Source organism: Arvicola amphibius, chromosome 4 (genome assembly GCF_903992535.2).
Source record: "Arvicola amphibius chromosome 4, mArvAmp1.2, whole genome shotgun sequence".
Lineage (NCBI taxonomy): Eukaryota > Metazoa > Chordata > Mammalia > Rodentia > Cricetidae > Arvicola > Arvicola amphibius.
The window spans coordinates 126,458,048-126,475,387 of record NC_052050.1 but is presented as its reverse complement, the minus strand read 5'-3'; the positions used below and the strand labels follow the sequence as shown (position 1 = coordinate 126,475,387).

Sequence of the window (17,340 nt, the reverse complement as noted above, 5' to 3'; positions counted from 1 at the left end):
TGGGTTTCTGATGACTTCTTTATTCTTCTGACCTCAAAACCACTTTTTCAATGCACAGGGCATAGCCCCTAAACTTACCGACTGCTTCCGACAGGCCGTAGACTTTCTGATTATACGCGTCAGTCTTATCCCAGATAAAAGTATAGGCCAAGTTTGGTGAGGCAGGAAACCACTTCTGGAACAGTCTCCCAACCACAGCGACCATCAGATGGACCTTCATGAGGTTAAATGGAATGACGGCCTGTGTCATAGTGATCTTAAGAACTGACTTGTACCCCGCGGCTCTGGAACTCAGGTAGGAAAGCTTCAAATCCGTTCCCGGAATTGTGGTTTCTTCATGCAGGACCTAGGTTTGAAAAAAAAAAAAAAAAGAGCACAAGCTTCTTACTGGAATCATGTATGCCCAAATTGAGGAGATACAGTGAGCAGAACCCAGCAGAGCACGGAAAAATAAGACACAGCGGGGTCACTATTCACAGATAACATCTGAGCTGTTATCGCATCCAATGAGTATAAACAGTTCTGCCGCCAACCTAATGTTCTCCTCCAAAAAGCTTTTATTTATCCTGAGTTAATCACACTCTTTGTAAGGCTGTTGGTATGGCAGTCACAGGATATCCTCATTCACTCATCCCCTACTCCAGTCACTCAGAGGTCAGAGCTGATACTTGTACAGTGGTTAGCTCAGAACACGGATGCGTCATTAGTTGGTCCCTTAGCGAGTGATCCTAAGCCTATGGCCTCATTAGCCTACCAAGGTCACTGTTAGAAAGCTGGGAACGCCAAGGAAGGCAGATTCACCTGGATCAAAGTGCAGCTGACCCCATACTCACACTGAGATGTGATGTAATGGCAGTGCCTTCTCGGAATTACATGCTCAACTACAAAACCACTGACGTTTGATAACATAGCAGATGAGATAATGTTTTAAAGCTGTGTGTATGTTTATTCTCAGAGAGTAACGAAAATGCACATATAAGAAAACAATATTTGTTTTGACTGTTAAAAAGTTGATTTTGATTTCTGACTATAAAGAGTTACTTTTGTTCATGTAAGGATACCATATACGGTGGTTCTGTTGATCTTGTCCATATTGGGTTTCATGGTCTAAGTTGATGAGGATGACTGACCGGGTTTCTTCCTCAAGAGGGCACCAGATCTCATTACAGATGGTTGTCAGCCACCATGTGGTTGCTGGGAATTGAACTCAGGATCTTTGGAAGAGCAGGCAATGCTCTTAACTGTGGAGCCATCCCTCCAGCCCTTATACCATGGTATTCCCAGACGTTAGACTACATCACTATGTACACGAATAATTCAGTCAGCAATGACTGCCTTTCCTGAGATAAGAATCTTGGAATAGTGGTTCAGTGTTCATTACATCTCTCATGCAGTACAATTAGGAATGGCGGACACAGATTTGCCACCTCCCAATTTTAATCTCTGAAGTAAAGCTCCAGATATTATGGACATGGCTATCAATCTGTATAACCAAACACAGCTGGAAGTTGGCACAAAGGAATGGACTAGACCAACTTCCACTGTGGTCTGTGAAGCAGCTGGCGGGAAGATGGACATGATGCGGGACAACAGATTACGAAGGCACAACCCTAACATGTTGGTGTCACACGCTGGGGTCTGCATGACCCTAACATGTTGGTGTCATACTCTGGGGTCTGCACAACCCTAATGTGTAGGTGTCACACGCTGGGGTCTTCACTAAGCATGCAATCCATGCACTAACTATCCAGTCAGGATTCAGTTGTAGAGTTGTCTTAAGGAAAACAGCTTATGAACACAGTGAACCTTTCTAGGTTATTTTGTATTTTTATCCTTCCACCCCATCCACTGAGAAACTTCTTAAAGCTCCCCTACGTCCAAGAAAAGCATGAAAGGATGAGGTATGGATGATCTAAAGGGAACTCATTCTACTGTGAGAGGATGAAATATTAATGCATTAGTTTGGAAAACAGATTTTTGTGACTCCCGAGTGGTTCAGAAAATATGATATATTATTTCCTTTTAGTTTATTTTCAGAACAATTTCCCATATTTTGATAGTCTTTCTTACTCTCAAGGGAATTAGTTGATGACCACTTCCTGTGGCCTCCTAGGAGTTGCTCCCCTATTTCCAAATATCATGTTATTCTTAATTTTAATAACCGATTATTGTCTGTCATCATTAGCCTACTTCCATGGAACAAATATCTGTAATTTAGTTCACAAAAGTGTTCATTTCTCCTATGTAATTTAACCTTACCATGTCATATTTTATTCTTAGGAAATATAAATTCTGCCAAAATGGGAAAATAAACCCTAGGTCTGCTTATGCCAGCTGCAACATCTGTTAGCCCCGTTCTTGACCTTGCTAAACACCCGGAAGCCACAATCCTGCACTTGACTCCCTCAACCACTATTCGGCTCCCTTGCCACTATTTCTAAGCTCTTTTTGATAGACAAGCACACTTGCTACCTGAGTTCTGGTCAGACAGACATGCAAATACAGTAGACAAGAGTCTGTTCACTATGTCTGTTTCTGGTCAGTTATGTATTTCGTGACCTGAGGTAGCCTGACCCTCGGTTCCATACTGCCGAAGGATTCAAAGTCTCTCTCTTCTGCCTCTTTCCTCCCCCGTTTAAATCATTTTCCCGTTGGGATTATTTTTGTTTAGACCTTTATTCGTTGATCTTGTGTATGGGTGGGGTGAGTGGGTGGGCATGCAGGTCAGAGGACACTCTGAGGGAGGTGGTTCTTGCTGTCTACCATGTGGGTCTTGGGGAATCAATACACAGGTCACCAGCTCTACCCACTGAACCACACCACCGATTTCTATACATCAGGACTCTTGTTGATCACTATGCCGCTGCTACTCATCTTTTCCATATGAGCTCTATTCTCCTCCCTCTTCTCTCTGGTCTCTCTCTAGGATCAACCCCCTAAGCCATGCAGTTTCTGGTTTCCTCAAGGGACGGCCCTCTCTCTTGACCTTCTTGCTGTATTTCTTACATCTACAGTGACAGGGTTCAAGTCTTAGCCAACTTTCCATCCTCGTTGAATACTCTGTCCATCATAGGCATTCAGTGGATTTATTTTGGGGCATAAGCTAGTCAGGAGGCCTGGAACTGGGCCGCAGGAACGCAACCTGCAGCTCCTCACTACATTACCTACTGTGTGAAGGAGTAGCAAAAGGACGGCATACATCCATGGACACGTTGCCTATTTGGAAACACATCACTGTGGGTTAACGTCACTAGAAATCTGTCAGCCCCTGACAGACATGGCTTCTGATTAGGGCTGCTTTAGAACAAAGAAGTTCCGAGCTATAAGATGGGCCCAGAGAAGGAAGCAGCGAAGTGAATAAGGTCACAGTGAAGTTTTCAGAGTTCATTAGCTCTGAGCTTACTTAAACACCCCTCCCCACCCCTTGCTTTGCCCAGCGTGCCGTTTCCATGTGGTATTTGCCCGAGAGCCTTTTTTTATAATCTATACATTTCTGGCTAACCTCTTGCCATCTCTGTTCGCACTTCCCTGATAGTGCATGTGTATGCTGGACTCTCAGGATACCTGTCCTCAGCTTCAGCCCCTTCCTGGATGGGCTCTCTCTAAGTCTTCACTGGCAGGTCGCTTTGTCAGAGGGACCTTTTCCAACTACACTGCATAAGATTCCCGCCTCTGCCCAATTTTACCCTGCTTTATAATTTTTAATAAGCTTTAGCAGAACTCGAATCATAGTAATTGCTTAGTTTCTTCACTTGTTTTGGTTGGTAAGCTCTCTGAGAGCTGGTACTCTGGTTGGTTTACGACTGGCTCCTATTTTCAATGGCTGCTACAGAACAAGTATTTCATACAATAGAACAAGTATTTCATACAATAGAACAAGTATTTCATAGATGTCTGATGAATGGATGTGACCAACTTGCTGCGTATACCTGCACTTTAAAGATTATGCTATTCTTATTAACGTAGTTATTATTATTATTGATATAGTACTTAGGATTGGACCTAGAATCACACATGCTTGGCAAGTTCTTTACCAGTGAGCAATGTCCCCAGCTGCCTTTTACTACTTTTGGTTGTATTTCAAATTATTTATTTTCAAATTTTTACATATGTGTATATTTAACATATGTGTGAAGGTGCCAGGGGAGGCAGAACGGGGAGAAGGATTCCCTAGAGATGGTGAATAGGTGGCTGGGATCTTCCTGTCATGGGTGCTGGGAATTGAACTCTGGTCCTCGGGGAGAGCAGCAAGTGTTTTTAGTGGCTAAGCCATCGCTCCAGCCCCTTCTAGTTTTTATTTTGAGACAGGGTCTCGCTACGTTGTCCAAGGTGGGTTTTGAATTCATCCTGCAAACCAGGAAAGCCTTGAACCTGAAATGCTCCTAACTTCATCCTCTGAATGGCTGGAATTACAGTCCTGAACCACTGGTCTGGCCTTGAACCACATAGTTTTGCTTTGGACTTTAGCATAGGGTTACTGTTGTACCTTTAAGATTTGAAAGTTATTTCTAAACACAGGGAAGGAAACAATTTGTGGACATTTCAATAGATAAAATGTGTATTAATTATGACTATTTCTTTAAAAGTTAGACATTCTATTCCCATGGGATTGGGGCATTATGAAATACCAATTATTAGACTTTAAAACATGGCAATTAAAAGTTTTAGGTAATACCTTTAGAAGGCTAATGTTTCCTGTCAAAAATCACCTTTTCTAAGACATTTTTCTACCCTAGCACACATACCACACGTTCCAGAAATAGGATAGCACTAGAATCCTGCAACTCTTAAAAAAATATTCTTTGGCATCCCGTGGATAGAAAAGCTTCCACGCCAAGATCCTGCCAGCCGCAAGGCTGTACCTGCGTCTCCGGGATGATGGGGCTGTCTTCAGGAGAAGATCTGAAGAAGGTGGACAGAGGTGAGGACACGATGATGGGACTCGGCCTCACAAAGCCACTGAGGTCACAGCTGGGAATGTCATTCTCTTCTTTCTTCATGACGAGTGTATCCATCACATAAAAGACATTCCATGGAATCCACACAGTGTGGTACTGGGTGAGGAATGGGGAACGTTCAAAGACCAGAGTCAGAGATGCGCCGCCATTTGCCACCAAGTCAAACCTAGGACAGACAAGGTGCACTTAGCGAGTTGTCACCATACCATGGCTGACTTGGTGAGCTGATGCGCTCCTCAAGTTAATATGATGCATAAAATAACCTCCCCCCCCCCCCCGATTTCCAAATCTATGCTCCAAAGGAATTCCATAGCCAGCACTCCCCCAGCCCCTTCCCACTCACCCATTTATCTGTTTGCACCTCCCCAGACTTCCTCTCTACTCTTTGGAACCATCTGAACTTAAGTTACAGACACCAAGAGACATGACCAATAAATATTTCAACACGAATCTTCAAAGACAAATAAACATTCTCCGACAGAAACCACAATACTCTATCACGCCTCAAAAACTGGAATCATCTTTTATAGCATATGGGTACACGACTTGCAATCTCTGCCTGAGAGTCGTTGCTTTCCTATTTTTTTTTTTTAAAAAAAGGACAATAAAGCATGATGGGTGATGGATGAATGCCCAGTCTTCTGTTTAAAGTACTTCAAACAGAGACGGAGAGATGCGGCTGACTCACATTCCATCCTGGCGGGTGATAGTATATCCGTATTCCGAGTAATGTAAAAACGAGACGTTGACGCCAATAAGTGGGGTTCCGTCAGCAGTGAGAACCTGGCCTCTGATGACGGATGCAAGGCTGTGGGAAACGTACAAGAGTCTGCATGAGTCTCTGCCTTCCCAGGACAACATCATCATGATTTACAGAGAATCAGATAAAATACCGCCATCACACACAATCAAAGGCTATTCACCAAAAGCAGACCTGGAACTCACCAAGACAATGTTCTTAACTCCGTGTAATTTACTTCTCTAAATGCCTGGTGCTTACCCTGAGTTTTAATTTGCTGTAATCTTGTTTTGTTTTGTTTTTGGAGCCTTATCAAGACTAATAATTTAAGAGATGAATTTCAGAAATTATAAATGATACTTCTTTTTTCATATATCAGATATATGCCATACCTAAAGAGAAGTATATTTTCCAATCAATTCTGGGGTGATCTGTAAATCTGCTGGGACCAAGGAGTACGAGATTAAGGGGGCAGTAAGGAACATGTGTGCAACATGCTCTAATCTGCGGCTGGGTCTCAGAGCATTAATGCTGTTCGACGACGCAGACCCAGGAGTTCGGTGTAAATCATCGTCTTTTGCTCAGCGAGACAAGAGACACCTGCTTTCAGTTACTGGTTGATTTTCGGGTCGTTTACTGCCCCACGTAGCACCAGTCGGGTAGCTTATGCAATCTCACCGCCATGCCGTTAGCAGCTCCATTACATTAATTCATAATTTATATTATTTAGTGAGCTCAGCCAAAAGGAAAAAAGTGCACTTCTGTTTTGCCTTTTGGGGTCTTTTCCTCGTGCCTTCTGAAATGTTTCCAACTGCGCTCGCAAACTCAACTAGTTAAATGAAGATTTATTGACTCCTTAACGGAATGTCCTGTTACAGCTCAGGTACTGAAACTGACAAAGTATGTGAGCTGTGTCAAAAATGCTTGAAATGGGAAGTTTGATGAAGAATTCTCCGAAAAAGGAAAAACTATATATGCATGTATGTATATATATTTTAAAGCAATTTTCTCAAACACACACTCATCAGCATTTCACAGAAAGTGCACAGGACCGTTCTCAGATCCTTAGGAACTTTATATAAGGAAGGCAAGCATTAACCTCTTGTTGAAAGGACTTTCTCCGGGGAGCACATGGGTGCTATCTGAGCCAATCAGGAAACTGATTCGATCGTAGAAGGACTTGGCAGCTTGCTGAGATGGTGTCTGTAGACTCTGGCTAATGATATCCTGAGGATCAGGCAAACCACGGCAGTAGGGCTGATTTTGGCAGGAACTCTGTAGGCAGCAATCAGGATCCATGCAGTCGATGAGTCCATCTGCAGGGACAGCAACACACCCGTTAGATGGGTCTGCTCCTTGCGCCTCCTCCTTGCGTTGTGGGGCACAGTGGCTCGTGTCCTTTTGTGGGTTCGTTCTGTGCCAAAGGATCTGCCACTCCATATAGGACAGTGACCTCTATGAGACATCCTTTCTGAAGCCAGGGGAAATAGAGATATAATCTTGCGTCTGCGTCTATAGAAAGTAAAGATCTAGATTGAGGATGGTTGAAAGTCATCATATAACATTCATTCTGAGTGAGGAATATGCATTACTGATTAGAGCATCTTATTAGGAGGAAGGAATCAGGACAAGCTGTAAACACAATTATGGAGCCCTCTATATTTTAGGGAAATGCACCAGGGCTTCCCACACTAGGCGCATACAGAAAACAGATAGGGACCCACAAGGCTCTAACAATTATGGAAAGTACTGCAAAGTGAGAGGGGGGAGGTACTACCATAAAATGGGTGGGGTTAACAGAAACAGAAACCATACACCCACACACAAAAAAAACTAAGACAGCAAAAAAATCAGCCATGAAGCATAGATCTATGGTATTCGTGACATAAAGGAGCATGGATAGAGTCACCAATGTCTTCTCCAAGAATATTACAAAGGAGCACTTGGTGGTTCATGGTTATACACCACATGATACATTACTGACATGTATTTCTGTTAACATGTAAGTCAGTGGTCTCGAAAAACCTGGGCTGCTTGCTGCCTGCTGATGCTGCGTGCTTACCCAGCGTGTTGCCAGTCATATAAAACTGGGCTGCACACAATCTGCATCAAGTCCGTAACGTTTAACAGTGACAATAGCTGATTATGCTGCTAGTTTGTGGTTTGCTATATGACGTCATTTGTTATCACTTTAGGACATATCCCTTCCTATATTGATGAGAAAGCTATTTTAAATGATGTCATGATGTCTGATGACAACAGAAATGTCACATGTCTCATGGTCATTGCTACCCTCACCCTAACCCAGGGCAAGTGACAGCCTGACCCGTCTAGGTTTGTGTAAGACATCTAGATGTCTGCGCACTGATCAAATGGTCGGGTGATACAGTTCTCAGAATGAATGTCCGCCATGAGTGAGGTAGGGATATATTCTGGGTGAGGCATCTCACCAACCATGTGACATGTGAGTGGCTGTCAATCAAAGTGATGACACAGTCCTTTAAACCCATTGTTTATTAAACAGTTAAATACATAAAACTGGACTGCTTGGGAACTGTATCTCATAGAAAGGATTAATCAAAAATAGCTTGAAGACACCAAGCACTCCTGGGTAACTGACAAGACAGTTTTAAAATCTTTATGTTTAAGCCGGGCGTGGTGATGCGTGCTTTTAACCCCAGTACTCAGGATGCAGAGGCAGGTGGATCTCAGTGAGTTGGAGGCCAGCCTGGTCTACAAGGGGTAGGTCCAGGACAGGCTCCATGACTACAGTGAAACCTTGTCTTGAAAAAACAAAAACAAACAAACAAACAAAAATTAAAAAAAAAAAAACCTTCACATTTAAGTAGCAAACTGCAATGCGACCTTATGGAAAACTCAGATGAAAATATTTAAATGATGTCTATGTTTTATTTATATAAAATAATAGCTCAGTTTTTGAAAACTATCCCAATGATTTATTTGCTTTATACCATACATAGCTTGCCCTCTCATTACTGGGAGCCGACACACAAAAGGAAGTAATTATATTGATGAACTCAGCGGGTGAAGGTGCCTGCCACCAGGGTTTATGACCTGAGTTTGCCCCCCAACACCCACAAGGTGAGAAGGAGAGAATTAAGTCCTGCATGCTCACCTCTGACCTTCCCAAGTCTGCATACCCTTCTCAGCCACAAAATAAATAAGAATGTTCTAAATACTTTTCACAAAAGAAAGAGACTAAATTGAATTAAGTTTCCAGTCTAGGAGGAGGTCAACAGCAACAGAGAAAAGGTGAGAAGCACAAGATGGAAGCGTTAGGACCCTTCGTCACTCTGTCCACTAAAGACCATAGCAAGCCTCGTGTTACTTCTGTCCCTCCTGCCCCTTCGTCTGAATTCCCATTTTAGTATCTTAGCTCTTCCCACTCTCAGACCATGAGCCTACATACACTTCCTCATGGTGGCCAGAAATGTCAGGGGACCTAAAGTGTCAGGATGACTTCCAGGGGTGTCCACTGGGATGAGGCATGAAACTAGGGTGGCTGCAACTATCTTTCTGCCCACCACAAGACCTCTCTGGAAATCAGTCAGTCCCAGAAAAAGCAGAGTCAAAAGCTTGAGCAAAAACCAACAGGGCATACACAGAGTGGGTCTTTTAAGAAGCTGTACTGTACCTTCTGGGCTTTTCAGTTCTACAAACTGAAAAAGGTATTCCTTTTTACTTCAAGTCTGTTTGGGTTGAACTTTTCTTAATTCCTTGAAACTGGAAGAAACTGAGCATCCACAGAGAGCAACTAAAATTCTCTTCATTATATTTTCTTTGAAGTTGGGGAAAATGTGTTTAACAAGGGGCTGTTGACTTATATTTATGATGTTGGTGTCTTTTTACATATTTTTATATGTTTGTGATAATTCTATTCACATGGAAATGAATGGGTCTGAATTTTTGATGAGATATTAATCTTTTTTCTTTACAGCGGACATTTCTATGTAGAGGTTGCACCTTCCTGAGGTCATGGGCTATAGCGGATGTTTCTATGTAGAGGTTGCACCTTCCTGAGGTCATGGGCTATAGTGGATGTTTCTATGTAGAGGTTGAACATTTCTGAAGTCATGGGTTGCTCTTTATTTGAAGCAGCATGCTTATTTATTTGACAAAAATCTAAAACCCTGTGTTGAGATAACCAAATGATACTCAGCTTTGAAATTTCATATAAATTTATCAAAATATTTCTTTCCTACTGAAAAAGTCATAAAGATGAAAAATGTCTAAATATTTCTTAATATTTCTAGTGGAAGAAAGATGAGGCCACTCGGTGGCCCTATTCTTCACAAGGATATATTATAATAATAATGGAAGAGATAGGTTTTTCCCCTTCACTTCTCTCGAAATAAAAGAATAGTTTTCAAGACCGAGTTCTCTCAAGCAGGAGATGATTGGCCTATGGCTTCAGTACCATTTTTGGCTACAAAAACAAAATAAACCAACCCCTTAGACCCTTAAAACCTATTCTAACCCTTAAGTGCTGACTTATGATCGTACGCAGAGTTTTTATGAGGACTTTTTAATATATGCTTTATGATCTATTTCATGTAGGTACTCTCTCAGTTAGCGGATTTAGAATATGACTTCATCTGCCTGAGAGAGTAATTAAACACAGCTATTTCATATTCCCGTAGGCTCCCCCTTAAAACCACTCCTTCACAAGGGAAAGTACTTACTTTCAAGTATTATATTTTCTCTCCATTAATCTGGCAAATTAAGGGTTAACTGATCCCCGCCCCAGTTCTCCTACAGTGTCTTCCCTTAGGCATATGTGGTCCAGCTGCCAAAGAGGGGCGCTCAGATTCAGTCATTCATCTTTGTTAGTTTATAAAAAGCAAATGTACATCTGGCATGTCGTCTGCAGGTCATAAAACTGCATGAGATTGACACCTTCTGAACTAATCAGTTGGAAATGCATTTTTACAAGCCTCTCTGCTAGCATCCATCAGGGAAAGAATCTCATTTTCAACAGGCGAGATGCAGGGAGACACTGTTTGTTATTTTTTTCTGCAGAGTTTATCAGTAACTTGCCCAAGCAAGTGACGGATGGTTATGAATCTGGCTTCCTATAACTTGAGAAAACATTTTTCATTCTTTGTCTGCACTCATAGCAGCGAGGCCTATCTAGTATAACTAAGTTGATTACCCACTTGCCCAAATGTACGGTGTAGCAAAATTGTCTCCGTGGAATAGCTCCTCCAAATCATTGGGAATTCCACTGCAGTCCCAAGAATGTTAATGTTGGCTTACATTTAGGTTGGGATAGAAGGCACATCGAATACCATTAATCACAAAAAACCTAAAGATCAGAAAATTGCAAAGCTCAATGAATAGCAACCTTGATTATTAGTCAAGGGCCTTTCTTCACTTTAGGTTGCATTATAAGAGGCTCTATGATATAAAACTCTATTATATAAAGAATATATAATTTATGCTCTCCTCCACTCTATTCTTAATATTATTGCTTTCGTTATATTCTGGCCATATTTTAAACACATTCTTGTCTTTCCTGAGGCATTTTCATCTTTAATAATGGTTAGTAAGCTTATTTTATAGATTGCCAAATAGTGGGTATTTGAGGCTTTGTGAGCCATGTAACTATGAAATGTCCCTGGAAAAGAGATTTGACAAGAGATGAATGGATGAACACAACTACAGCGTTTCAATAAAAGTTTATTTACAAATACCAGCCTGTGGCCACAACGGTCCACATCAGGTCTTGCTTCCAGATTTTTGCCCTGTCCTATTTTTAATAACATTTTAAATCACTTATCTATCACTCTTGATATATTTTTCTGTCAGATTTAATTAGCACACCTTTGGTCAAATTGTGAAAACTCAGACAGACTCCAAGCTTTTCCTAGATTACCTTTGATGGTGACTTTGTTCTGTCTGCCCATGCTCTCGTTTTCTTCACTGAAGTATGGACATTTTTATTTGTTTCCAGAATTTTTATTTACTTATTGGAAAAATATTACAGACCTTCTATTTTCCTTAAAAATAATCATCATCTTCATCACCCACGACAAGGTCTGAATCCGGAAGTAGTATGATGGTTGTAAGGTTTTATCAGTGTGTGGTACACTGTTCATGACTCTTTCCAGGAAACATTTGGTAACATGCATGGGGCTCCTTTCTGCAGTATGGAATGGGATATGACTTTTACTACATTCTCGGTCTATGGGAACCAGTGCTATATTGGTGTCTTCAGATTCAATTCATATATTCATGCTATTGAATACAGTGTGATCATTTTTTGACCTACAAATTTTTTTGACCCACTTTCTTGATATTTCTAGCTGCATACTATTCAGGCATCCAAAGCCTAATATGCCTCTTTCACAATATCTCTCCCCTCATCTCCATCTCTGTTTATTTCCATGTTTCCAATGTCAATGAACTTCAATCTACCTACATCATTTTTTCTTTTTAAAGAGTCATATTTATTATTTACTTATGTATGTGAATGTGTGTGTGCATGTGTGTACATGCATGAAAGCGTCCACTGTGGCCAGAATAGTTTATTGGACACTCTGGAGCTAGAGTTCAAGGTGAGCTACCCAGTGTGGGTTCTCGGAAGCAAGCTCTCCTTTGGAAGAGCAGAATGTTCTCTTAACCACTGGGCCATCTCTCCAGTCACAACCTATCTCTTTACATCCAAAGCACAAGTCTGACGTTCATTCATGACTTCTTTTCTCCCTTCCTTTTTCTCTATATCTACTCAAACATGAGTTCCATCCTCTCTTCACCTTAGCCATCACCTAAGAGAGCTGAGTTAATCTCTCTCAAACATCTTGGTCTCTGTGCATGCTTGCGCATGTGTGTGTTATAGGTGAGTGCTCACTGGCTCACTGAGTAGATTAGGTTATCTGATCAATGAACTCCAAGAGTATTTGTCTCTGCCTCCCCAGTGGGACTGCATGCATGTACTACCACAGATGGCTTAAAAAACATTTTTTTTAAAACATGTGCTCTAGAGACCAAACTCAGGTCCTTGGCTTTGCAGGAAAGACCTTTTTGTCCATATGACAAAAGACACCAGAAATTGCAGAGTTGAAAGGCAAGTAAAAATTCTGGGTAAAATATGTGTGACACACACAGCAGGGCAAAAGTAGACTGGAACAAGAGGATCTGGGAACTCAAAGAGAAAGGCTAAGCTACTCAGTAGGAAAAACCAATCAAGAGAAATAGGTAAGCAATTATCAGGACAAATATCAAGAAAGCAATAAAAACACAAAAGGCTGAGAAAAACGTCTAAAGGTCACCATCAATCTAGGCTAGGCATGCATCTTAGTAGTAGAGGGTCCATGTGCAGAAAGCCTCAGGCTTCAACTGTAACAACGTGAAAAAAGATGACCGGTCTAAGTAGCAATCAGATCTAGAAACTAAAACAACAAAATGGGCACATTTCTATTCGTCAGAAAATGGTTCCGGTTTTCATTTTGTTGAACAATTTCATTTACGCACAATGATTATGTCACAACCATGGACGAGTAACAATCTCACACCAATAAAATGAATGGTGGTTGAAACCTACGTGCAAGGCTACAGGACGGTAGCTATAAAACTGAAAACCTAAACTGCCCTGTTACTCCACAATCTCCCTTCTGAAAAATATCAGTTCTAAAGAAAACTGTTTATGACACACACACACACACACACACACACACACACACACACGTACAAATTCACTACACATTTACTATGTACCAAGAGGAAAGCAACAGCAACAAACCCCCAATTACTAACAGTGTACTAACAGTCAAAATAATTAGTACACCCATGTGGGCAGCAAAAGAGCTCACGGTAACTGAATCTCCAATCTGAAGTGGGAACCAATTATCATTTCCGCCATGCCAATATTCTACCGGGAGACCAGAATGCCTAGCAATCTGGAGTGCCATTCTATGTTCTGATAACACTAGGAGTATCTGGGAGGACGTACTTAATAATCTTTGATGACTCCATTTGCTTTTAAACTTTGTTTTCCCCTCTCTCAACAATGCTGTTACCCACCAATGGATTTACTTAGCTTGTATTTCAAACTTGCTTCGGTGGCCTCTCGCTGAAATCTAGAGCTGCCTGCAGGAAGGGAACTGACCCCGATTCCACAGAGCAGAGCTCTTGGCCAGTAACCTTACCATGAGGAAAGACCGCCCTCACCTTCAAAAGGCCACAGCTACCCAGTGCACAGGGAGACTGTTTGCACCTTAAAAGGACATGGCCACTTCCTACGAATGCATAGGTGTTAGGAGCGACTAAGGACACATGGCTCCATCTATTCTAACAGTGGTCCCTTCTTCCTGCTCATTCCTTTGGAAGTGCTTGTCCATTGCTTAAACATCTGAGAGCCACTGTATGTGAAAGAAAACAGGAAAAGGAAGACCCGGGAATGCAGGGACTGGTACCCTCTTGGTTAGCTTGGGATTTCAAGGATCTTAATAATCAGACAGTGGTGATGGAGCCGGTCATCATATTGGGGAAAAGGGAAGTTGTTTGGAGTAGAAGAAAAATGTTGGTTGAGGAAGACATTTAGCTATTTCCCTGTGTGCAGTTGCTTTATTTAAACATAAACATCTATCTATCTATCTATCTATCTATCTATCTATCTATCATCTATCTATCCGTCCATCCGTCTGTCCGTCCGTCCGTCCATCTATCTATCTAATCAGTGTATATCCACTGTACACTGTGATGGCTTTCATAAGGATATTTTTATGTAAGTCTATCACACATTTTAATTTTTTCACTTCTGGGGATGGTAAGCCATTTTCCATTTCTTTTACAAAGAGTGTATTTGATGTAGACAAGAGCATGCATATACACGTACACAAACATATGTATATTATGTGTGTATATAATATATAATTAAATTCTAATGAGGGCCAAATCAACCTCCTGGTGTGCTCCTCTCTTTTGCTACTTAATATATCGCTGAATCAAGTAACTCAGTGGCATGATGGGTAATCCAGCATTCTGACATCAAACTTAGCTCAGACAACGACTCTGCAGTACCCATTCTCCACTGCCCTAGAATTTCTGGTACTGTCCTAATTTTAAGTCTTCTGTTCTTCTGTTCTTCTGCCGCACTACCCTGAATGGCTACATCATGTCTCCTGAGTTGGTTTTTGATGAGGAAGATACTGCTGCTAACATACATGTCCTGTGCATATATCAAAGACCCCTCAACCTTGGGCTCCCAGGCACCCAGGTCACCACCTCAGGATATGATGAGATTCCTTCTTGGAAGAAGAACAAAATTAGGTTAGGGACAGCCATGGAAATTCTGTGAGATAAGTAGAGAATTCACAGGAGGCGCTCATCAGCTCAGATTCCCCCTCAGAGAGAGAAGCCTAGCGATAGCAGGGTTTCATGCTAATAAGAATAAACAAAGGGGAATGAGGCCAATTCACAGTTGATAAATTTTTGAGAAAAAAGGAAAAACCTCCTTGGCTGATAATCATACCAAAGAGTTGATTAGCCCCTAAATTACTCTGCCTTGTCTCCACAGACTTGGTCCTGCGGTTTGCATCCCTCTGAGAGCCAGGAGGACCTCCCCCAAATAATCTCCTTTCAGAAGACAAAAATCTGAAATGCACAATCAAGGAGAAAGAGGCGCTCGCCTCCTCCCCTGGCACCGGAGACAATGGGGTTGGCGCTCTTTGGGGGAAAGCAAGGAGTTAGGTTGCCATCTGGGCTAAGTCTCAGAGAGGATTAACGCTGCCATTTCTGGAAGCACGTGATCTCAAGGAGCTTGGGAAGCAAGGTATTATCAGCCAGGAGAGCTGTGAGGGATAGAGACTGCTGGAATCCATTAGGGATGGGGGGTGGGGGTGGAAAGGTGGGGAGGGAGGGTTGGGCAGAAGAAGGCTTTTATGCAGATTTACTGGCTCATCTTGATCGCCAAGGAAAGGGACACAGGGAAGAGAGAGAAAGTTAAAAGGGAGGCCCTTAGCTCCTTGTCAGGAAGACAAGAAGGCCGCAGTGGACCAGGGTAGATGCTGCAGAGGGATGCTGGCTCTCAGGTCATTGGAGAAGTTTGGCCTACTCTGCCTGTCTTCTCTGACTACCTTTAATGGCCAGTCAAGATAAGCCCTCAGGAAACAAAAGAAGAAAAACCCAAGCAACAGTGGCTGCAACCTGCTGAGCAATCTACATACTTCTTTCTCTTTAAACTTTCAAAACCTCTTTTATTCCTGTTTTGTCGGTGAAGCAACTGAGATGTGAAGAGTTACAGGAGCTGGTTGAGGGCCCTTCAATTAGGACCAGGCAACTTGCCCTAGAGAAGATCTGCCTGCATGTAAAAGCTGCACTCTCTGGCCAACACTACCGTCCAGGATGAAGACCTTCCAGAAGAGCAGGAATGGAGCAGAGGGGGCACAGCTGAAGCCACTGAGTAGGTGATCTCAGACTTAGACAGCAGTGACACCTGCCACCAAATTCACTCCTAATGGTTTGTCAAAATTAAACAGCTGTCAGGGGCAAGTATTTCATCACCAACTCCCACTCTCTATTCTCTGAAATTAAAACACAATAGCATGGGGGATGTGCTCAAAGGGGAGAATAATTATTCCTAGCCGAAGGCTTAAATTGGGTGGAACATCGCAATCCTTTTATAGGGGGAGTAAAGTTAAGGATAAAAAGACAGTGGAATTCAGCTTCAAGGGGGCTGTTCTCTGTGGCCGTCTCCCTCCTCCCCGGGCACCCTCTTCCCCCCCCCCCGCCCGATGGCTTTTAACAGATGAGCTTGAAAAATGTCTGGCATCTTCTGGCTTGTTTAGTTATTAAAATACCATGGTGGCCCTCCCAAGGCACAGCGTCCTGAATACCATTGTTGAGGAGGATAGTCACCCGGGACTGAGAGAAAGGAATGGAGAACAATGGACCTTATACAGTAGCTCCGTTACCTTGCCTTTTCCCTGACCGATAATTAGGCGTGGGTTTCAGGGAAATCAGGGGGTGCCATCAACCCATCAGCTCGCATACACTTCCAATCCATCTACTCTTTGGGGAACTGTTTGTTCTCTCCTCTTTCCAGCAGATAACTACATGGTCACTGTCACTTGCGAGCCCCAGACTCTGGCATGCACTTTTCCCAGGTTTTCAGGTTCAGGTTCCCTTACCTCCTTCATTGTCCTTGCTGTCTGTGCACAGGGTCTCCATGGCTACGTCACAGCCTGCTCCTCTCCAGCCTGGCTGGCAAACACAATGCCAGCCATTTTGGTCCAGCGTACATCTCCCATTGCTGTTGCACAAGCCGGGGCAGCCCTCTGTCAAGACAAGGAAGGAAAGACAAGAGTGATTTGAGTATGGGAAGCATTTGTACCTGAAAGAAACAGATATGGGACACTTAGTGGGAACAGGCCTCTATAAACAGCGCAGAGACTGTAATTGCACATGGATAGAAACAGCAACGTTATCCGAGGACTCTAATTCTTACCCAAGTGGCATCTTTGATTGGCCTGACCCTTGAGACACCACTTACCTGTGTAGGACAGAAATATATACAATGACCCACTAAATAGCTTCAGGCCAGACAAAATTAACTTGACATTTTTCCCCCTTTAACAAAGCAACAAGGTATAGAACACAGTTTGGAAAAGCGCCTTGGGATAA

The 17,340-nt window shown here is 42.5% G+C and overlaps 1 protein-coding gene across 1 annotated transcript in view; it reads right to left on the bottom strand.

The window, feature by feature from the left end:
• Nucleotides 1-17,340, bottom strand: part of LOC119811607 (teneurin-3) — a 378,529-nt gene that overhangs the window by 63,923 nt on the left and 297,266 nt on the right. Inside the window, 5 exon segments of the mRNA XM_042054919.1 lie at nt 79-346; nt 4,863-5,124; nt 5,647-5,766; nt 6,797-7,013; nt 16,848-16,994. Of these exon segments, the coding sequence (XP_041910853.1) occupies nt 79-346; nt 4,863-5,124; nt 5,647-5,766; nt 6,797-7,013; nt 16,848-16,994 (1,014 nt within the window).